This window comes from Arachis stenosperma, chromosome 3 (assembly GCF_014773155.1).
Source record: "Arachis stenosperma cultivar V10309 chromosome 3, arast.V10309.gnm1.PFL2, whole genome shotgun sequence".
NCBI lineage: Eukaryota > Viridiplantae > Streptophyta > Magnoliopsida > Fabales > Fabaceae > Arachis > Arachis stenosperma.
The window spans coordinates 162,458,966-162,482,904 of NC_080379.1; the positions used below are offsets into that span (position 1 = coordinate 162,458,966).

Here is a 23,939-nt window from a genome sequence, read left to right on the forward strand (position 1 = left end):
GTATGCTGACATTTAAAGTGAATATTTTGAAAAATAATAGAAAAAATGAGTATAAACTTGGCCTCAATTGAAAGTTTTTGTAAATTGTGGGGAATTAAGAAATGATGCTTATGTATTTTGAGTAGTGAGAGTAAATAAATTTTTTACCTTTAATTAAAAAATTGAACAGATACTTTTATTAATGTAGAAAATGACAATTTAAGAGAACGGAAGAAAAGAAAGTCTGAAACAGGAAACAGAAATTTCCTTCTGCTAGTAGCTACCTATATAGCATCAGCCAAATCTAAATATGCAACAAACGTTACAATATGAGAGAAGTCATAATGTTAGTCACCTAAAACTAGATATTGTATCATTAATTGATACTCTCTACCTGAATTTGTTGATGTTCAGGCAAAAGTTCTGACACTAACACAAATAAAATCATGTTATTGAATGTTCAAATATGCTGAATGCAATGTCAGAAACCGTCTTCCTGCATGAACTTAAAAAAGTAAACCAATCAATCAATCCAATACAAATGAGAAGCACTTAACTCTTTCAAAAATGGCTATATATGAATTGCTGTTTATCGTGGAATATACATCTGCGAGGTTCCTGAAAATCTACTCTAAATGGCCCAAAACAGAATATATCCTAAATATAAGTTAAGCAGATAATTAATATGGCACATTTTGATTTTACAGAATTCCTAGGGCTGCTCACAAAAGGAAGATCAAAACCAATGTAATGTACAGTAATCTTACTCTAAATCACTTTTGCAGCACAATCTTTAGCCGTGATTTCATGCTAGCTCGTCTTGCAACATCCCATGCCTTTGGAGGGGCATATACACCAATCTGTGAAGCAAAGAATGACTCGTACCCTGGTGAATCGAATGCAAACCCAGTGTGCTTTGATATCGCAGGTGGGAGCCGAGATACAGCGTAGCTCCTTGCTTGATCTTCCGTAAGCTGGTTCTCTACCTCCAGCAATTTTGCCCTACCGGTGTCATTAAGCTCATTCTTGTGCATTTCTTGAACAATTTGAAAATCATAGGGGAAGAACCATCTTTGAACCCTGTAACCACATGAACTAAAATGAACATAGCATATAAACAGAGACATCTGCATAACAAGGTTTTATTCGAAAGTTGTATATCTTTCTGCTTTGAGCTAATGTGCTGCATCTTACCTTTGAAGCCCCATAAGGATATTGACATCCCCATCAATAAAACATACAGGCAAAGTATGGAGTTGTTCAATCTGAAACTTACCCTTGGTAAACAAAGTCACAGAAGAGTGCAGCAACGGGAACAAGTAGTAGTATGAAGTAGAAATAGAATGTACTCATCAAGACAAAGATGACAAAATAAACATTCTGCAGCAGATAGTAGAAACAGAACTCGGTTAGACAGGTTTTTATGGGTTTATAAGGAAGGTTCCAAATTTTTTTCAACAATGTAGACACAGGAAGTGGCAATTCACCTGTCGACCAAAAAGATGACAAATCAACGAGTATATAAAAACAAAAATAAACCAGGCTAATATACTTCCACCAACACTAATATAGTGCCATCTTGTGATTGAATTACAGATCAAAAGCAGTCGCAAGTTGACAGTTATTACAACACATGTGAACGCCATTGTACTGACATCCCAGAGTCCAAATATCTTTCCATCTGAGTTCTTAGCAGTCAGGTTTGTTGTGCCCACAAAATAGAAGAATATTAGAGACTGGTATATAGAAAAAAAGGCATAGACAGCCACAACTCTCCACTTGAAGAAGGCATTCTTTATTCCCTCCTTGTATAGCTCAGGATACTTCTTGGATAAAGACGCACTGACATCCTGCAAAGACGCATATAACCTTTCAAAACATATCATCCATGAAGAAAAAATATATTGCAAGTTTCACAAAACTTTCTTGTAAAAAGCCTAAACAGTTGGGTATAGCTTAATCCCCCCCCTCTCTCCCCCCTTTTCTTTTTTCCTTCTCTCTTCTCTCTACACCACAAAAAAAAATCTCTTTTGGGTTTCAAACATGGAATAGGCACTAAAACTAATTCTAATTCAGAAGAATGGGAGCAGACAAAAATCGAATCAAACTTAAGTCTATTTGGTCATAAAAATTCTCATACCATATCATGAGATCTCTCTTCTAAGACAATAGGACCATGAATGATTTCACATCTTAGTCAGAACTTTATAACTAGTGAATGGGGCAATATAAAAGCAAGTGACGCATGCCTCCAGTCTCCAGAGATAAAATACACACTCACAAAAGAAAATAGAGGTCCAATTTCCAAGTTGTCGTAGAAAATATGCTACCTTGTCAAATAGCCCAACAATGACCACAGGTACTGCTGTGAAGATGACATTATATAATGACTGAAACCAATCATCATAGAATCTCTGACCAGAAAACCCAGTTTGAAAAGTAAACCAAAACTGAGTGAGAGCGAATGTGAGATTCTTGTAGAAGAAGTATAATACCACCTGCAAAAACCAATTTTGAACCAGCTTTTAAAAAAAGAAAAGAAAAACTATGCATGGTCATGTACTGTGGAGTTTAGAAAAACATGAGACCTTGCATACACGTAGATATGACCAGCGGCCATGAACAAGCAGCAAATCTTCCAAGTAACGGAACTGTGCAATGGCAAAGTCACTAGCCATCACAGCTTGCATTCCTTCCAACCCACTTATGCCAACACCAACATGAGCAGCTTGAATCATGCTAACATCATTGGCTCCATCACCAATACTAAGTGTTATTTTATGTGCACCTTTCTTGACCATACTTGTTACCTGTAAGTAGATTTAGTGAATGAACATACAGTCTAGCTATACTATTCAAGGTCGATAACTTGGAAAGTTTACATGTGTCAATCAACTGGTATTTCTCTGTTTCACTATCTAAGAAATCTTTCCATTACTGCAAAGACTTTAAAAAAGTTTTATTTAATGAAATGTTATATTCCCGAGTCCACTACACTATTTGAGCCTACTATAAACAAACAGCACATTCCTCTATGTATTTAACAGCTTCAAAGCATAAAACTCACCACAACAACAAAAAGAAAAAGCCATTTTAACTTTTCTCTTCAACCCAACCCCTCCATCGTTTCCATCAATTTAATTTCACTCTTCCACTGGTTTTACTAAAATGCACAGAATCCTTAATATTTTAAAAATATATTAAAAATTATAAATGTGGTTTACATGAAAATCATTATAAAAAAGAATTTAAAATGTATAGTTGTTTTAAAAATTATAATTGATTTACACTTCATTTTTATGAAATGGTTTTTACGCAAAATGATTTTATATAATTTGTCTAAATTGGAGGCTTGGAGCCTGAAACAGTGGACCAGAGTTTGGAGGCAGAATAAATAAAATGATACTTTTTAGATGCTGAAATTTGAAATATATGATGAATAACGGAGTTAGTTTATTATATGAAATTATTTTTTGGATTATCTATAAACCTATTTTCTTGCAAAGGATGAAAAAAAAAACATTTATTTTTTATAATTAGAAATATTTTAAAATAAATATAAAGATAAACATAAAATATTCCTCCAAAGACTAATATACAAACATAAACAAGATCTTACAGTTAAAAATAAAACTATTTAATAACGCTAAGCTTTAAACAATGATTCTATAGAATTCTTTCCTTTAAAAAAGAGAGAGGAAAATAATGAGAAATACATTGTTTTTCTTATAAAAGGACTAGATGTTTGTATAAATCAACTTTCTATTTAAACAGTGTTATTCTTTAAAATATGTGTATAATTTTTTGTCTTATTTTCCTCTTATTAAAGAACAAGGGAGAGAAAATAATAAAATAATTTCCTTTTATTCATTAAAAAACTTTTAAAATGCATTTTGCTTTTATAATTTTGTTATATAAAATAGTTGTATATAATATAACCCTTTTGAAACTTAATCGGCTAGAATATTGATAATGATAAGAATTTAAAACTGATAATATTATTATTCTTATTATTATTTATAAGTTATCTCATATTTTTTAGTAAATTTCACTTATCACCCCTCTAGTTGACCAACATATGCACTAACCTCCCTTAATTTACCCATTTATATATAGAATACCAGAATTATCTCGTTCTTCTCCATTCCTTACTAAACATAAGAAGGTTGGATAAGGTTTGGTAGAGGAAGGATACATTTGCATTTTATGTCACAAGTTATTTAGTTAGGATATGTTGGAGTTGAACAACTAATTTATTTTATTTTATGTTTTAAGACTTCATTAGAAGAAAATTTATCTCGTACATCCGTCCTGACCACGAGACGGTATTTGGTAATATTTCCCAATACAAGCAGCACCAACTTCTGCTACAAACTATGCCCAAACTATAGTCAAAGCATCTTTCCTTATACTAGCATAAGTTCTCCACATATAAACAATAGCAGTAAGAAGTTATTGAACAGAGCATCAGTTTTACCTGTGCTTTCTGTAAAGGAGAAACTCGGCAGCAAACGACAGCATGACAGTTCAAACCTAAATCCAGCAGCATCACTCTTAAACTTGGATCCAACGCATACATTAGACACTTTCCATCAATTACAAGTGCTAATTTTGGTGCAGATCCAGAGTTAAAATAGCTCTGTGCTTCCTCAGTGCATTTCTTTAGCTCTTTTTTCACTTCATCTTTAATAAATCGTGCAATTTCCACTTGGTCACCCTAAAAGTCGAATAACAACACAGTTGCTACAATCAGAAACAATAACTGAGCATGTGGAAGCCAAAAAGAGTAGCTTACCTTTTCTTCAACTTCTCTTATCGCATCAGTTTCTGAGCTGATAATAAATTTCTTCATCTCATTGTTTATTAAATTGCATGCTGCAGCAGAGGATTAATAAAATGAGAGTGAACAAAGTTTTTTGGGCGCACACAGGACACAAGAAACCAGCTTACCCAACAAGAGACTCACCGTAGGCTATGTTTATTGCTGTTTCAATCTTGTCCCCTGTAAGAACCCAAATTTTGATACCAGCCTTTTGAAGAGTCCGTATGCAAGCTGGTACTCCCTCCTGAAGCTTGTCTTCGATGGCGGTGCAACCAATTAAAGTGAGACCATTTTCAATAAGTTCCGCAACCTGTATTATTTCTAGAAATATCAGTAAGAACAGAATAATTCATTCTAGAAAATTTACAATGTAATTTCAAATTTTTAATAGCTTGAGATTTAGAACATAGCCTGACTTGAAAAGTGACAAGAATACTTCTAGTTTTTACAATAAGAAGTGAAAAGTCAAACAATTGGAATAAAAATATGCAGCTACAAAGGTAAATATAGAATTACGAAAAAGTAGCACAAGCATTAATCTCTATACTAACAATTATCAGGTTTCCACATTTTGGTTGCAGCATGTAATTTAATGAGCAATAAGATGATACGGTTAGATGACATGTTTAGCTTTCCATATTTTAAGGAAGTAATTCTTGATTTTCCAAATTTTGTAGCTTTATGCTTTGCAGTTCTTTCAGGGTTTCAAGCGGAAACTCAATTTAATAATTAAGTTAAAAAAGAGCCCAATAAGTCCTTTAGGAAGCAGAGCCACCTTCAATCAGAATCGAAACTAGCATTTGTAATTGATGGCAAACGCCTCATGGGTTGAACCCAAGCTTATGAGTAATGCTAGCAGGCTACTGAATTTTCATGCTTTTTCAATATGCTGAATAGCACCGTTGTGACTTTCTAATTTTTACACTTCAGCTAGGTTTGGTAACAAAGACAAGCATATGAATCAAAATAATATACCCCTTTCTGATCCTTTTAGGAACCAATCGGATTTTAACAAGACAAAATGCAAAAGCAAAGCAGTCTCTTCGTTGACAGAACTTTACAGAGGAATAATAAAAACAATAGTTTAGTGCACTATAACTACCCATGGAGGTAAGCTATTACAAAAATGTAAACCATTTGATGCTTAATATTCGCGAAAAGCTACCATAGCAGGATAAAAATTACCTCGTCTAACTTCTTCTCACGATCACGTAGAGAAGATTTGGCCTGGATAAACTTCTCATTCCAGCTTTCATAAGCATCAGGATGCAATTCTTTGTAGGCCAGGCATAATGTGCGTAGTCCAGCAGATCCAAATTGTTCCAGATGCTCTCTTGTCAAGTTCCTGATTTCATTATTACCATCAGCCAGTCTCTCAAAGATTACAGTATCAGCACCCTGTTATAAGCAAGTCCTTAAAAGATGTTTGTTATCTGATTAGCCGAAGGTAAGCAATTTTTCATAATGGAGAATCCTCAAGAATGTATTACCTTGCAATACAATACAAGCCTCCCATCTGGATAACGACATACAACGGACTGACGCTTCCTTGTACTATTAATGGAACAACGATTACAAGTATTGTTAAAAAGAAAAGTTTCAAATCTTAAAATCTAAACTATAGCAGCATGGGGAAAGGGATGGTTACCTATTAAACTCGAGTACATTTAAAATTTCATAGGATACATCTTGAGTATGGCCAATCTTCTCCACATGAGATTCACGAACATATATAGCTGTTGGTGTGCGTCTGCCAAGGTAAAATACTGATCAGGATCAACTCAAATAGCAATAACCTAAAGCAGCAGCACTATTAATAAACCAATAGCAGAAGCAATTATTAAAGGTATATTCCATACACCTCAAATCACTGCAAGTATCAAATGAAAGGTAAATTCAGACACAGGCCTTACCCCATTCTTTCAGAATAAGGAAATTTCATTATGAGAACATGGAGGCTAATAGAACAGGAAGAATACAAGATGGCCTCTGTAACAAAGATGTAGATGAGGCAAGTGTGACAGAAAGTGCATAAAAATCCCAGCTCAATAAGAAGTCCCAGACTAAGGATAATTTGCAAATATGCAAGCTTCGTTATAAAAACACTTAACATGGAAAATTCTTGCAGTGTGGCTTAATTGGAACTGGCATAGATGAAAGTGAAGTAACTTAACCACTGAGAGCTACATCTGGAAATTAATTATTCAAGGGATGCACATCACACTATAATGTGCAAAAAGCCAGTGAGTTGCTAGCTAAATTGGAACTGGCCCAGATCTTTATGACTTGGTCATGATGTTAATATTCCTTCCCTATCAAAAGACTAAACTATTATGTAGTTGTACAGAGTAACCATGGAAGTTTGATATGATTTGTCGAACTAAACAGACAGTCATGCAGAAAATATTAATATGTTCTAGAAATTTGAATTCTGTACCTGTAGAAAAAGAAACCAAAGTTCTTTGCAGCAATAACCAAAGCAGACTCATCAGGAGACGCAGCTTGATACTTAATCTTTTCAGGGGACTCTTCACCCTCAGGAAGTACTGTATGACATATAGCAAGACATCTGAAGAACCCCTATGTAGCGAAACAAATCATCACACGAGCACATAGTAAGTAAGCAGTTTTTTTCTCATAAGTAAAGCATTTTACCAGAAAAAAGGAAGATACAGTATCAAGCAGTACATCGTTGAACAAAAGCATCTTCTCTTTGAGCAAATATTAGTATTTAAGATGAAGGATCTAGATTATGCCAGCTAGTTGAAAATTAGGCAATATAGACATTACACCCGGTTAGTATGCAAAAATAAGGAGTTTGACATTCTTATTCTTATTCTTATTACCAACCACATAGTATAAACCCAAAATTTATTAACATCCATAAAATTGCAGCAGATTAAGATCTCACAATAGACTAGGAAGTGATTTTTCATCATCAAATCCAAGTGGATAGACCACTTTCTCAATCTATGACAAAATTTGTCAAGAAAGCAATATGCTTCTTTCTGTGGCTTGTGTCCATAGTAAGAGTATTCAAAACTATTGCATCAGTAACATTGAGCCAAATAATTCAAATTGTTCAGAAGATGAGAAGAACTCAGAATAAAAAATTCTCTTCTAATAAAATTTCTTTTCCAAAGACCAAAAAAAAGGTAAATGCCAGCTCCTCCAATGTGGAAAGCATGCAAAGTGAAATTTCAGTGTGCAAAGGTTATAGACGAAACACAGTGCTTATGAAACTATAAAGCAGAAATTATAGATCATGAGACCAACAAGAAAGACTAGCCCCCATAGAAATAAGAAGTAACAGATTTCTAAGTTACCCAGCTGATCAAGTTCAGTTGTATGTTCTCATGACACATGGACACAGTTGAAAAACTTTGTATAGCTTCTTCTAGGAAAAACACAAACAATAATTTCCGAATAACATGAAGACATGCAAGTAGATGGATTTATGTAAGAACATTTCTACCTAGCAAAAAATCAAATATGAGTTATGAAACAGGAAATTCCAAATTTTTGCCACTACTTCAAAGTCAAGCAGAACTATTTACCTTGCAGATATCAGGATTAGACTCATTCCTCCATGCTCCTCTCATAATCCTAGTATCATCAAAATTAAAACCTTTCTCTTGCACTGCATTGGGTGATCTTTTTTCCTGTAATGAAACATAACACATTATAACTGCGATCCCTGGACATAGACCTGTTATTTTCTTACCATGCAGAAACATCTTACCTCAATTTTCATGCCATTGCGCTCTGCTATTCCCCTTTCAATTTCTGTCACACCATGTCCATACACCTCCCCACCAATTGAGCACTTGAAAAATTCCATTAAGTTTCTTGTAAGAGTCCCAGTTTTGTCAGAAAAAATGTATTCCACCTAGTCAAATCATCAAGAAAATTGTGTATCTCAGAAATTTGGTGAGGAAAACAAATAGATCTTGCAATCAGACATCTACCGTAAATATGCACTTCATATTAATTCAAGTCTAAAAATTTTAAACAACACATAAAGTGGGTGACAAACAGAGGAAAAAGTTAGATAATAACGAAGGTTTAAAAAGTAAAAAGGAAAAAGATTTAATAGCTAGGTCCTATATGTATAAGCCATGCAACAAAGCTACCAATCCATCTCTTTGTATATGATAACATTGATGACTACCATCTTATCTTTCTTCATTATGGTTATAAGTCTGTAAAGAAAACTGACCGAAGCCTGTCAGTAGGGAACCTTTTGTCTACTTTGGAAGAGATGTGACTGTTCCCAATAAAAAAACACCTTTATTATGGTGTTCTTAAATGGTTATTTGTTTAGTTCTGGAGCCCTTGCATTGATTTCTTTATTTCTTTTACTATTTCTCATTTGTTTTTTGTCCATTTGAGCACATCTTATTCTCTCTTTGCACTTTCATCAATAACAACTGTTTTTCTGTCAAGGGGGAAAAATTTGGTAGCAACTTACCTGCCCAAGTTCTTCATTCAGATTTGACGTCCTAGCTAATGCAGGCGTATTGGTTTCACTATGATACATGTGCAAGTCCTTGTTAATAAACTGAGCAGACTGGATAAATTTTATCATCTGATAAAAAAATAAAATTATTAACATTTTGGCTTATTGGGAAACACATTTTATGGGCACATATATGACTGAGAAACAAACCTCTATAGAGACATAAAGAGAAATGGGAATGATTGAAGAGTATAGTGTGATAAGGGTAAACATAGTCAGAATAAGAACCTGACAAAATGAGAGAGTCAACAAATATTCAAATAAACAAAACAAGGAGATGATATTGTTATTGACTTTGCAATTATAAAGTACCAAAAATCTGTTGTTAGGGTTAAACTGTGATGATCCCTCCTCAATTGAATCAAGATGCAAGTAATAATATTTCTTGTCTACGAAGAGTGCACTGTAATGTCAACAAAAATCTAACATTCAGAACAGAATTAATTCATACTACTAATTATTAAATAAGAGATCCCCAATCTGGCCATACTTCTGTTAATTTTTCCAAATTCCAGTCATAATTCAATTAAACATAAAGAGCAGGGATCCACTTCCATCGGGTTGTTGACTTACACCATCACATAATTTTTTATGTACTATGAATTTCGTCAATCCAACCATTGAATGACATTATTTGATTAGATAATCAAATAACCAAATTTTATAAACTTCAAACATCAGTAAATATGCAATCTAATGGTCGGTATTTACTTGTGTTTTGAAACTATATTATAGTTCAAAATTGAGTAGTATGGTGATATATCAAATGGCTTCCAAATTTTGGGAAATTTCACATAATTGGTCTATAGGGTCAAATGTCTCGATTAAACAGTTGGAATTACAAAATTCGTAATCTATAAAAAGTTATTCACAGTTGTAAGTGGATCATAAATATTAAAAGAGCTACTCTCTGGAACTTCCACACTTTTACAAAATATTATTAGTTATAACGTCTCGTCATGCTAATATATTAATAATAATAGTAAATCTAATATAGAGTTGAAACAAACCAACTCTAGTGCCTTCTTGATAGTGTGCACACATAGTCCAGGAAAAATTAGTAATGAATTGGAAGAGGTCCAGGAAAAATTATTATTTAACTCACGCACCTGCCCGTGGCTCCAACAAAGCACATCACAAAGAGAGTTACAAATAGAGTGAGTATGAGCTTGTCAAGTTTCCTCTCCAATGTACTTCTTTTGGAAGGAACGTTCATTGAATTCATCATCACCTGCAATGTTATTCAAATTGTCTGTAAGACAGAATCCATAAACAATCACAGAAGGTAACCATTTTATTATGAAAGAGGATGGGAAACAAAAAGGAGATATTTTCAGTTTATGTTTTTTAAAATTTTGTACAGAAACTTCATGGAAAGAGTCTTAGCTTTTTCCACAATTTCCTACACAATGTTTTAAACTGGAAACAGAAAACAAACACCCTAAGTTTAATTTATAGAAAAACAAAAGAAAACAGCTAGTATGAATTGCTTAGGTTTAATGCTTTTATTAAACAATATTGCGCTCAGAAAATCGATATTTAAAGATAAAAAGAAAGACTAATTTACTAAACATTAGCTAGTTACAAATGAACCATTAGCAACATGAGAAATATGCATTGAACTCTATAAAACACTGGTAAGGCAGCTGAATTGCCTCCGCTTAAAGAGGTTGATCGAATATTTTGCATCATTAGGAAGAAGAGACATTTGAGTGATTTTAAGTGGAAATTTCACAAAACGCAATAATGACAGCAAGAAAAGACTCAGGAAACCTGGAACAATATGAAAAAATGTTGGAGATTCCAAATCCCATTGATATAGAAACTTAGGGTGGTAAATATCAACCAAGGAGACTATATCAACAACAATGAGCAATAGACACCTGACACCATACGGACACATTGACACACCAAAATAATAAAAAAAAATAGTGTTGACAGGGACATGTACACGGCATATATATATATTAAGGTCAAGATTTACAATTTTCCAGCAAACTTATAGGTGTCAAACTACTCGTTTTCATTCTTTCTAAAACCCTCCCGAATAGTGGAGCATATCATGTATCTTGTATATCCCCTATTTCTGTTTCCCTCTAACAAAATATGGGGCTCGGCTCTTTCTTTTGCCATTAGACTGGCTATGTTAAATGAAACAAAATATTGAGCGACAAAGGGTGAGCATGAACATAAATTAAGTGTGGCAGAGATGAGAATGCTGAGATGGATGACCGACCACACACGTATGGACAAAATAAGGAACGAAGTTACAAAGATAAAAGAGAGGAAGTTGGAGTAGCACCTATGGTAGAAAAGATAGTAAAATCTCATCTCAGTTGGTTTGGGCATGTGAGAAGAATATCAACAGAGCATCCAATTAGGAGAGTGGATGAGATGGAAAGTAAAAGGGGATGAATTGTAAAGGAAGATCCAAAAAGACCATATATAAGGTGGTCAAAGGAGATCTCCGTGTAAATAGTCTTATTGTAGACATGATACATGATAAGACTCAAATGCCGTCGTTTGATCCATATAGCCGACCCCACCCAGTGGAATAAGGCTTTGTTGTTGTTGTATCACAAAAAAGTCCTTAATGAGTTCGTCATAAGAAAATTAATCATGTACAAATACATGTATAAAGGGGGGAGGGGGGGGCACTGAAACAAAAAACCCAATCAAAGTGATCATTTAAGGATTCACTTCATTTTCTTCAGTGGGATAGTTTCTTGTTTCCAACCGTGGCTCATCGAGAGAAAGATTAGAAACTTCTTGAAAGAAAGAAGGCCAATAATAATAATAATAATAATAATAATAATAATCATAATCTATGTCCTATGTGTATCCACCCCGAGTTCATGTGTGTCCAAGCCGTATCTAATGGAGAAAAGGTTGTTTGAGAGATGCCACAACAGCAGTGGTGATTCACCCAAGAGAATAATGGAGAGAAAAACCATCAATAAAATATTAAAGAAAAAAATTATGGATGATTTGATAGCATGAAATTCTCAAAGCATACTCAAGAATAGAGTTTCAAATTTCAATTAAGAACTCAGCAGCAAAATAGTGATAGTATAGGTCATAAAGGATGTACCAATATTAAGGGTCAATCTGGATTGGCTTTTGCAAAAATATCTACATTTTAGATTTTATTTTTTTAGTAGATAAATATATTTCACATTAAGACTTTAAAAAGCACTTTCAATTATTAAAAATACTTTTAGTTTTATTTGGATAAAAATGAAAGAAAATACTTTTTGAAAATAAATTACATAAAAGGACATGCTGGAGAAATGCCCCTAGTCAGAGACTCAAAGTGTTTAGCTTCAGTTATGTTTCTTGTTTCTTGCTTTAGCTTGTAAACACTACTTCACATTCTTTGTGAAGAGAGATGTAATGAACATGTCAACAAAACAATAATGCACAATACTCTCTATACTAAACAAGAGAAAGCAATTCAAAAACTTGCAAAACATAACGCTATTCAAATGATGATAAAATTGAAAAGAAATAGATGGGTATAAGGCAAGCATTACAACACAATCCATATCAAATAAGACAAAAATAATAACATAGCATCTGTGATATATTTACAAATCAATTACATTACATGTAGATTATCTTATGCAGCAAGCATGTCATTAGTAATGCATTTCGACAATTAATGCGTCACTAAAAAACATGTGTATAACTATCTACCAGGTAACAGACCATGGAATAAATATTGCAGAGTTATAAAAATAAATATAACTCATTAACAACAAACCTTTGTTTCATGTCCTGTAAAAATAACCACCGTAACAATATACTCCGTATTCCTGAGACTGCATCCCTGAATATGCAGAAGATTCAATAAACCAATGCCAATTCAGTTTCATAAACTTCCCATAAACAAAATATTGCTATCTATTGATTGTAAAAATAAATATATAATATATTTGTTGAGATAGTATACAGATTTATGTCCTAATTTTCCTTAATTATGATTGATATGAATATCCAATTAGATGTAATTATTTATGCTTAAGAAAAATTAGTATCGGGCAATTATTAGGTAAGAATGGCAAGATGCCTGCATATTATAATGGTTTCTATACAGTTTAACCATTGAAAAAATTATTTACATCTCTATTTTCTCCATGCTACTTTCAAGTTTTTTAAATGAAATCCAACAATGAAGGTGCATTTCAATCATCAATGCAACAATTATAGCTAGTTTATGAATAAAATGGAGCTCACAACAAAATATACTTTAAACAGAACTAGTAGAAAAAGTATAACATACTCGCAGCAAAACTTGATTTGGACTGAGAGGCAATGTTTGATTGTCCAATATAAGATTTCCAGTAAAGGTATACAGCGAATTGTTTGGTTGTTCACATTGAATTTCACCTGCCATGCATTATAAAACAACTACTCAGAAATTTAAATGCATAAGATCAAGAACAAATTTTGCATTTATCATTAGAATTGACACGTCCCCATCAATATGATTATATGATGATGATACTTGCACTGGTTTCACAATAATATGCCTAAACAAATTAAAATGAAAGGCAATCGGCTTGATAGAGCCATACAAAAGTAACGAGCAAGAGAATTACAATTTATAATTTATAAATTTCCAACATACTACAATTTAAGGAACAAATAATAGACAGGCAAATAAGCCATAAAAATAAACAAGAACCACGTTTCAGACATAATCAAAAATAAATTGATTAATTGTTCATTATGAACACACCTTTACAAGTCCCTTGATGTGCGTGTGTGTGAGGAAAATTCAAAATCAAATTCACATACGTTTTGATTGCCCGACAGCTATTTCTTAATGAGACAATTTGTTTAGCATCGTTGATGAATGTTGGGTGTGCCCTTCAATCATAGATCAACAATTATTGACTAGGTTTCTAGGGTTTGGTAGCAGGAAAGAGGCAAAACTTTTGGGCACTGTCTATTTGCACTATTTGGTTGCAGCGTAATCCACACAATTTCAATGACAGATTTTCTGACAAGCATGTTTCAAGGGATGAGACTTTCCCTTTCAAACTAGTTGAGATATTGGAAATCTATGCTGTATAGATAAATATTTCTTTGCTTTGCTTTTGTATAGGGGAACTCTTATCCCCAATCCTCCTCATCTTAATGTAATAATTCTTTTATCCAAAAATAAATAAATAAATATAGTTCTGATCTTCATATTGAATACTCCCATCTAATTGGAGGATCACTATTCAGTATGATAGGAACCCTACCAAGCCCAAGTATATAGTCTATGCTAGAAAGATAGGGGGGTACAATGGACCAGGACCAAAAAATGCACGGGCAAGTGGAGACAAATTTAATTTTGTTAGGATGACTAGGAGAGAGAAAATAAAGATCATGCTGAATCTGTAGACTGAGGAGGGAATTTGGTTAACCATTTGTAAGTGAAGACTAGGAGGGTGAATGGGCCGTTTAATACCCAAGACTGTTCTCAAGAGTCTAGACTCTCTATTTTTGCACTTTTTACTTGTTTTCCATACTTGAATACGTACAGAGCCTGAGTTTCACTTTGGAATATCCTTTCAATATCAATGCACAGGTTATTTCAGAATTTATAGCTGCATTTGCTACCACATAACCCAATCATCACAATAATTTATAATCTTTTACTTAGCGTTAACTAGTACTGATGCCAAGTAGCTGGTGAGCATGAATATTTGAACATACAAATATCGAGAAGAGATGCCAAGCAACTTTAAGGGAAGGTAGATAAACCAGATAACTGGAGTAAAACAATATTTCACCAACTAAACTCTCACAAAATGCAGGATGTCAATTGATAGGATGATGTACATTTCTGAACTCATACATATCAAATTGGGAGCAGAATTTGCATCTCAAAGGAATCAAGATGCATATAATCCATTGTAAGATACACATGAACTCATTAATGCTATACTCATTACTCAGATAGATGAGCCAAAACAATGATAATGGCACAAAATGTTTATAGAAATAATACCAAAAAAAAGTTTCTATTACTGTAAATGTATAAAAGCACACATTGTGATTTTAGAAAGTTTTGGAAAGCTTGTCATCAGGTAACCAGAAACATAAACAAGTAGTGCAGATTTATAGGTTAACCAACATCAAATATAAACCTTTAAACTCAGATGCTTTCGGTGGAGTCAGGTAATCCCAAGTCTTTTCCAATGCTTTCCTTATCTTCAAGTTGGTTTCCCCGTCCAAATTAGCAGTCTGTCACCCATATCCAAGGTCACTAAACTGCACTCACTACTAAACAACGTCAAGAAAAAACCAGATTGAAAATTAAAGATAGTTAAACCTCAATGTAGCAAACACCATCTGCATTTGTACTAGCCATGAAAAGCAGATCTGCTGGAAAGAATTCATCCTGCTTAACCTGCAAAAAAAGAAAAGGAAAAAGTTAGCTTATAGTAATTACTGTCAGTAAATGAAATTGGCATGTTAGCATTTAGCTTTATTTTTTTATTAAAAAAAAAAGAGACAACTTTCAAACCTATCTCAACCACATATATTTGGAAAAAGAGATTTTATGTTATTTTTCATCAATAACCCACAACATAACTAACAGAAGTGAAGAAACTTTATAAACATAAATCTGTCCTACAACATTTTTTTAAGAGGAAAAAAAGCAAGGGTACAGGTGAACACACTATTCAGAAAACCAGAATATGTCAAGAGGTTATAAAATTATATACACCACTGCTACATAATATTCTACAATGCAAAGCTGGAATATATGGAATGTAAGTTCAGTCTGAGAAGGGGAAACCCCAATATAGAAGTGAAGATTGGAGAAAATATCCTACGAAAAGTTAAAAGTTTTAAGTATCTTGGGTGCATCATACATGATAATGGAGAGATTGAACAGGATGTAAATCATAGGATCCAAGCAAATTGGTCAAAATGGCGAAGTGCATCTGATTTTATATGCGACAAAAAAGTGGCTCTAAAACTTAAAGGTAAATTCTATCGCACCGCTATAAGACCGGCTATGCTGTATGGTACGGAGTGTTGGGCGACTAAAGGGGAGCACGAACATAAGCTGAGTGTGGCACAGATGAAGATGTTGAGATGGATGAGTGGTCATACGCGATTGGATAAAATAAGGAATGAAGATATAAGGGAGAGAGTTGGAGTAGCACCCATTGTGGAAAAGATGGTTGAATCGCGTCTCAGGTGGTTTGGATATGTGAGAAGAAGACTGATAGAACATCCAGTCAGGAGGGTGGATGAGATGGAAGATGGACAAAGGGCGAAAGGCAGAGGAAGACCTAAGAAGACCATCCATGAGGTGGTCAAACAAGATCTACATGTAAACGGTCTCTCTATAGACATGATACATGACAGAACACAATGGCATCGTTTGATTCATGTAGCCGACCCCACTTAGTGGGACAAGGCTTTGTTGTTGTTGTTGTTGTTGTTGCAAAGCTGGAAATGGACCCATAAAGACAACTAGGAGTGTTTCCAAATTCGGTAATGAGATCTTCAGGATATACATGAGTAAAAGTGTGTTCCACAATCACAAAGCTTATACATGGAAACTAAATCTATACCAAAAATTACCATAATACATATAGTTCCTTACAAGTACGATTGCAAAATGCAGATGTATCAAAATGTTCTAGCAGTAGCACAGAAACTTATAGCTCACTCACCTTGACAATGTCTCCAACCTGCAACGCTTTCCAGGGTACAGAAACCCACCGTTGATCTTGCAAAACATCTACCATTTTATTGTTTATGGCCATGTCATTTTGAAAGCGCTTCTGTTATAAACATTTAATGGGGGGAAACAATATATTAATAAGGGGAATACACATAGAAATCTTTTTCCATAATATAATCCACGAGACAGTATTGACGATTTTAATTGAGGACATCCATACAGACATTAATGCATTTTTGAAACAAACGAAGCACAATGTTTTACAAACCAATAAAAACATTATATGATAAATGCCTATGCTGTATCATAGAAGCACTGACATTAACACTATATGATGGAGACACTAACAAAGACAGACCAACTATTTAAAATGGTAGGACACAGATACAGTACATACATAAATATATTTTCAAAATGTATACATTTTCAAATATTCATAAATCCTAAACTTCCAATATTCAATACTTTCTAGGCTCCTCTAAAACATTATGAAACATTTATTTTCTTATATCCTGTGCCAGTAGTTAATACTTACCATTACTAAGTTCATTTGAAAATTTTATAAAATATCAGTTTTGTTGACATTTCCAGAACTTATCTACATTATGTCCAAGTCATATTTGTAGTGTTTCAAAAAAGAAGAGAATATATATTTGGCAAAATGAAGATGTAATTTTTATGTGTGTCGCACAAATGTCTGATTGAACACATGTACATGCCACTAAAATCTTGTGTCTGTGCTATCTATTATAATGTTTTCCAGAAAAATCTTGGAATGTCCCAAGTATCGGAATGATAAAATCTAAATTCCATAACCCAAACATTTCAGCTAAATAATAAAAAGAAAGCATTGTACAAGGAGAGCAAATAGTATTCATACCCAGTCCTCCCAAGCTTCCTTAATAAGAGATGCAAGAAGAACCAAGGATAGAGGAAGTACATTGGTAATTGGAGAGACGGGACTACAAAATCAGAAAATATGAGATTAGGGCTATGCAGATGAATAACCAAAGTATAAGATTAGCCAATGGTAAATATGAAAAACATTCAGCATAAGAAAATACATATTAAAGATAATAATGTTCACAACAATTAAAGCAAGGTAAAAAAGCATGATGAACCAAACCCCCTCCCCCCAAAAAAAATAAAAAATGAAATAAACGAATAAAAAATAAAATAAAAGAAACCAAGTAAAAGAAGAACGAAAGAAAGAAAACATATACCGCAGCAGTTTGAATAGCACTTAATTGTAACAAGAATGGTAATTACCTTACAAATGAATCAGTTATAATTATGTTAAGAGTATGAGCAGGACTCAATTAATTAATTAAAGCTTGTGCTGTTAAGTCAATAAAACAGTTAAGCAAATTTAGTTGGTTAATTCCATTTGAGGCTTCTTCTTCTTAAAAAAGCTATAGAACTGTAAGTAAGATATCACTATTAGTCTCGAAGTGTTTTCATTGAATTTCAGATTTCATTTTCATCAAAACAGCATCCTTTTCCTTCAATTTTCTTGGCTGATTCCATCAGGGGTACGATAAATTAGCAAATAGATATGAGACAAACATAATAACAAGGGTCAAGTAACATAATTCAGGGGAAAAAGTACAATACAAATACACAGCATGATGTGAAATTTTGAACAATCAAAACCAAAATACAGAGGCAAAAAAAAACTAGCTACCTCGTGCTTAACCACTTTATAACAAACCAACTTGATCCTCGAATTTATCCCTTGCTTCTTAAATTACTCTTTTCAGTTAACCCAATGAACTTTCAAACCCACTAATTTCCACCATAAATTAACAAAACCTTTCACCGTCCTATACTCACACTGGACACTTCAAATCTTCCAGCATAAATTCCATAAATTCATTAATTTTTATTTATTTATTTTCAACTTTTCATGCCAATGTGGATTGAAATACCACAATAATTAGATAGATGCTAGCATACTTCGTACAAGAACACTAAGCGAAAGGATATAAAATTCTCTTTAAAAAGCCGTTTTGAATCAAAACACACACAAACAGATTTGTATCTCCAACTTATCTGAGAGAGAAATCAATAATGTCTTTTACACCAAATGGGGATCAAATACCTCTTATCAACCCCAAACTTACTTTCCTTAAAGTGAAAATCTATCAATGAAAATTGGAGAATCACACTCAAACCAAATACAATGAATCTCCATATAACAGAATCTTTATTTAAAATAGGAAAAGAAAAAAGGGAAAAGAAGAAAAAAAATATATACTAGTTTAATATGTTGTAACCTAGCCATTTCATGGCCTGCAACATTATCTTGCGTGAACATGGGATGCTTGTGCATCGGACTGCCATTTTGCCCTATTTCCTAGTTCATGTAGTATGATATACATGTTCATGTCATAACCAAATTTCTTACATATCAAAGATAGAATGAGGAAGACAACAGTAAAATGCAGTTGTAATACATCTTATCCATACACAAATTATCGCCAATGGAGATTTCCTTAAAGCTACCACCACCGGTATCTAGTAGAAGGTAATCAACTGAAGAAAATATTGTTGCAGAAAAAAAAGATGTTGTAATCATCCATTACCGATGATATTCACAAATCACAATTAAACTTGCAAGCGCAAAAATAATAATCTAACTTTGAAGTTGACTAGCATTTTAATACCTAATTGGTGTGGTTGACAAAATTGAGATTGAAAGAAAGTAGAGATTAGCCACCCGTCTGAACTGCATCACAAACAAAATTTATGTCTTCTAAGTGGCAACATACATAAATAATGTGGCAAAGGATAAAACTCATCATGAACAAACAGGATTTACCTTCAATCAGCAATCAACAACTACTGACAAGAAAAGCTATAACAAATTAACTTGAGCACATGTTGCCTTAACATTATGTATTGTAAAGAAAGTATGAGTCATTTTCTTTGTGCTCAAATAAACTAAAAATCCACTTCTACTTCACCCCAATGATTTTGTGCCAGTAGATTTATGGGAAGAGACGAAGAGTGCTAATTAAAGAAGAAAAAGAATGACACCAAGATGGTCGAACATATATAGTCAGCAATATGCAATACTTAATACCTGAAGTAATCACACAATAAAATAAAATTTTATAAAAATTAAAAAAAAGTTAAAGAAAACATAAATAAAAAGAAACAATGCTCCTAGATTAAATTAGCCCAAGAACCAAAAAACACAACCAACCAAACCTCTTCAATTTAAATATTTAGAAGCAAAATATTAGAAACTAATTCTTAAAAATTCAAAAGAAAATGTAAAATAGCTCGCACATAACAGATCATGCAGTCCAAAATATCCTATTTACAAGAACAGTTTCCAGAAACTACTCACAAGAATATAATTTCAAAAAGTTACAACAATTCATGCAATGACAACCAGAACCCATACTTTTTTGAAACATGGAAATCAAAAGCATCTCAGTTTCCTATCAAGAATTAAAAAGATAGAGTAACTAACCTGTTCAAATAATCCTTTTGGTAAAAAGGTTAAAACGTTGTATTTTGTAGTAGATATTGAATTTCCCTGAGATAATCGATATTAACTAATCAAAATGAGCAAATCTAAGTATGTCAAAAATACAAAATAATATCAACTACGAAGAGCATGTCCGAAATTTCTTGAAGTTTAAAAAACTGTAAATTAGTAAATTGATATCAAGGTGTATGCATACATGGAGAGGTAGAAGGAAAACACAAACAGAATCTGTACGATTTCATTTCTTCAATGCAACTTCTTCTTAAGCAAGGTGCATCGCTACACCCTAATAATTCATTTCCAATCTCTCTAAAAAAACTACACTTTCTCCATCCTTATGCCCTAATCAGTGGCCATCGCCTCCCTTGCCATCCATGGCAGTCCCCTCTACTTTGCCACCACCCATGAACTCAATCTATGATTTACTCCTCTTCTTCATGCATTTGTGGAGAACCCATCCTCACTCCCACGAAAGCTTTGTTTGATTCACTTAGCTTCTCCCCTTTCTTCTTTTGCATCCCATTCAAAGTTCTTTACATCAGTGGTTCACAATTTCACATGATGGTTTCCACTTCCACCAACTATTTAGCTACTCCAAATTGAAGTTCCTTGAATAACATAGATCACAATAAAGAGGGGAATACCATTAACCTCAAGTTCATTGAGGCTAGAATAGAGATAGGGATGGAATTGAAGTTCAAGGACACCAAGTACTATAACGAAGAACTGAAGTGCACACTTGCCATCATCAATAAAGTTGTGAGCATTTTGCTTTTTGGGTTTCTTCTGGGTCATCAATGAGGATGCTCTAGTGAATTTGAAATGCCCTAAGAATATCAAGCTAAGATGACAAGCGGAAGCTAGTACTAGTATATATGCAACCCTCACATAAATTTTTAATCGCAAAATTGATATTCCTTTAGAGTTGGAGATCTAATTTTGATGTGGTATGCCAGTTTTCTTCTGCAGATTCCTTGATTATGTTGTTTGTCGGGGTTATGCTAATAGCTTAATTTGAGTGTGGCATTTTTTTAGAGACATAGCTATCATAGGGTGCACAAAGTTCCACATCCAATAGTATGGAATGCTTGATATTGCAATAAAGAAAGTGGTTCTGCATTTTCCTTAGTACTTAATACCTTTTCATGCAAGGGAACTTATGAAACGGATGAGACCATGACCTGATGGTGGTGAGAGTGGCCCAATGGGGGAGCAAGGGCAGGCAAAATAAGTGGATGCCTCATCATAAACAGTGCCATAAGAGGAATAATTGCACTTGCCAACAAAATAGCCACAACCATGCAAATCAGATTTTGTTAGGTCGCCTAATGGCATTTTGGAGTCTGTCGTAAGTTTTTTATTGCCATAAATAGGATTACAGGAAAGCTTTGTGTAGGTTTTCGAAATCAAGTAGGAACCAAAAACACATGCAATCGGAGAGTAATTTACTCTTCATACAAATTTGAAAAGAAAAGGTTCCCTAAATTTGCAAAATTGAACAATTTAGCCCTTACTAAAAGAAAGACCAATATGTCTCAATTTGAAAGTTGAGACTGACGGCTAAAAAACAAAGATCAGGGACGTAAGTCACAATAAAAAAAATTCCGGACCTATATTGGGTTTTATTCTTTAAAAAAAAAAAGAAAAGAAAAAGAAACAGCAAAATTCAACTAGCCTCTACTTCTGACTAGCTTCAACTTACAATGCTTCCCCTAAAAGTCCGAACTGTTCGTGCATGGAAGAATGTCACTACCAGCTATAATGTGACAGAAGGCATTTCTCAAGTAATGCCAATATGTGCATAGTAGAAGTTCTTCAACCAATTTGTAGTTCGAAAACAATGCAATTACCCGTTACGTAGAAATCTACTTGCCAAAGCCAAATTAACCACCACCGTCGTTCTAAATTAACATGAAGTGCATCATTAACCTAATATCAACATCAAGCTAACCATTGTTCAAATGGCATAGTATCCCATACTCACATAAGAGGTCACCAGTTCGAGTCTCCTATGTTATTAAAATAAAAAAAAAAACCATCAAGCTAATCATTAACATCATAGCTCCACTGACCACAATCCTACTTAAACAAACACTAAACGAGTGCCACCGCATTAATCACCAATCGAAACGCAATCACGAATTGAACCAAAAACATTAGCCGCGCATTCATCAAATAATAATAATAAAATGAACCTTGAAGCGAACGGGGAAATTGGATTCACGATCATTGCAGAAAATGGTGCGGTAGGAAGGTGCCTGTGGCTGGACCCGGCCGAGTCGAATGGTCTGAGAGGGGGGTCGCTGGTGCATCTTGGAACTCGTTCGCGAGAAAGAAGAACCTGGTTGAGAATCAATCCCACCCAATCCCTTCATCATCTTCCGATATCATGCGTTATCACGATTCGATTATCGCTTTTTCTTCCTTCTTCTTCGTATTCGTATTCTTTCTCTTTCGTTACGTAAATTTCGGGGAAATCTGAAAGCAGAAACGGCTCTCTTTTTTTCTCTGGTAACCGCTTTCACCTCTTTTTTCCCCATTTTGCCCCTTCTCTCTTTCTATTTTGGACCTTATATTTGCTTCTCCACTGCTAAATTCTCTCTGCAACTTTCCTTTCCCTCCATCTTCTCCGCACTCACTAGTGTGCAATTATATATATGTTTTTTTTTTTAATTTAATAACCCTTGCTTTTTATGATGACTGTGTTTGCTATAAATAGCATTCAAATTTTAAATGTTGTTTTTCTTTAATATACTACTCAGAATCTTTCATTGTCTATGAGCTTCATTGATTCTTCTTCAATATACTTGTTTTCCAGTTTTTTGTTAGTGTTGAATGCGGAAGTGTTACGATTTTTATAATTTCTATCTCTATACAATCTGGTCACAGGGAAAAGCGGTTCTGGTATGACAGGGTACTTACCGGAACGTACTGTTCCATTATCAGCTTTTATTTTATTTTTTTACAATTTGTCATGTCGATAAATCCGATCTGATTGAATCATGCCCCAGCAAGAGGGAAAAAATAAAGTAGAAAAAGAGAGATTAGATCCAATAGGATTCACGTACCCCTTAGTATACAGTACACACACAAAATCAAAGCGTAGAAGCCACTAGTATCTAACAAGAATGCAATGAAACGAGAACACAAATCCTGACCAATAAAGCTGCTTGCAAATCCATAAGAAGAAGAGTAACCTCCTTTCCCACATTAGAGGAAGTCTCAAATTCATGTCTGCAGTCCTTGATGGCCGACAAAGCAAATCATACTCCTCAATATATTCTAATTTTTAAGGTGATGAAATGCTAGGTGACTTCTGATTTGAAAGAAGTAACACAATTCAGAAAGTTTGTACTGCTAAGGAAACTCGTCAACAGTTCACGATCTCCAATTCAAGACTCTATGTGATGCATATTTAATT

General features: G+C 33.8%; 1 protein-coding gene across 2 annotated transcripts; it reads right to left on the bottom strand.

The window, feature by feature from the left end:
• Nucleotides 1-555: 555 nt before the first annotated feature.
• Nucleotides 556-23,130, bottom strand: LOC130967524 (phospholipid-transporting ATPase 3-like). Of its 2 annotated transcripts, XM_057892418.1 has the most exons (27): nucleotides 22,714-23,130; nucleotides 20,501-20,566; nucleotides 19,686-19,747; nucleotides 17,900-17,981; nucleotides 17,009-17,119; nucleotides 15,649-15,726; nucleotides 15,464-15,560; nucleotides 13,603-13,709; nucleotides 13,084-13,149; nucleotides 10,430-10,551; nucleotides 9,633-9,723; nucleotides 9,471-9,548; nucleotides 9,273-9,389; nucleotides 8,544-8,690; nucleotides 8,359-8,463; nucleotides 7,239-7,381; nucleotides 6,450-6,551; nucleotides 6,292-6,355; nucleotides 5,987-6,199; nucleotides 4,946-5,111; nucleotides 4,775-4,854; nucleotides 4,457-4,696; nucleotides 2,568-2,789; nucleotides 2,310-2,477; nucleotides 1,467-1,829; nucleotides 1,256-1,359; nucleotides 556-1,059 (listed from the first exon to the last, which is right to left on the bottom strand). In XM_057892418.1, exons 1-27 carry the CDS (start codon nucleotides 22,894-22,896, stop codon nucleotides 753-755), a joined length of 3,684 nt encoding a protein of 1,227 aa, XP_057748401.1. In that variant the 5' UTR covers nucleotides 22,897-23,130; the 3' UTR covers nucleotides 556-752. The 2 variants fall into 2 exon arrangements, with proteins under 2 accessions (XP_057748401.1, XP_057748402.1); XM_057892419.1 differs by lacking the exon at nucleotides 20,501-20,566.
• Between the last annotated feature and the right edge of the window lie 809 nt (nucleotides 23,131-23,939).

Coding starts and splice junctions, on each gene's coding strand:
- LOC130967524 (XM_057892418.1), bottom strand. CDS start 22,896: ATGATGAAGGGATTGGGTGGGATTGATTCTCAACCAGGTTCTTCTTTC. Junction 19,748..20,500: donor CAAAAGGATTATTTGAACAG/GTTAGTTACTCT, acceptor TTTGTGATGCAG/TTCAGACGGGTGGCTAATCT. Junction 4,697..4,774: donor TAAGAGAAGTTGAAGAAAAG/GTAAGCTACTCT, acceptor TTCGACTTTTAG/GGTGACCAAGTGGAAATTGC.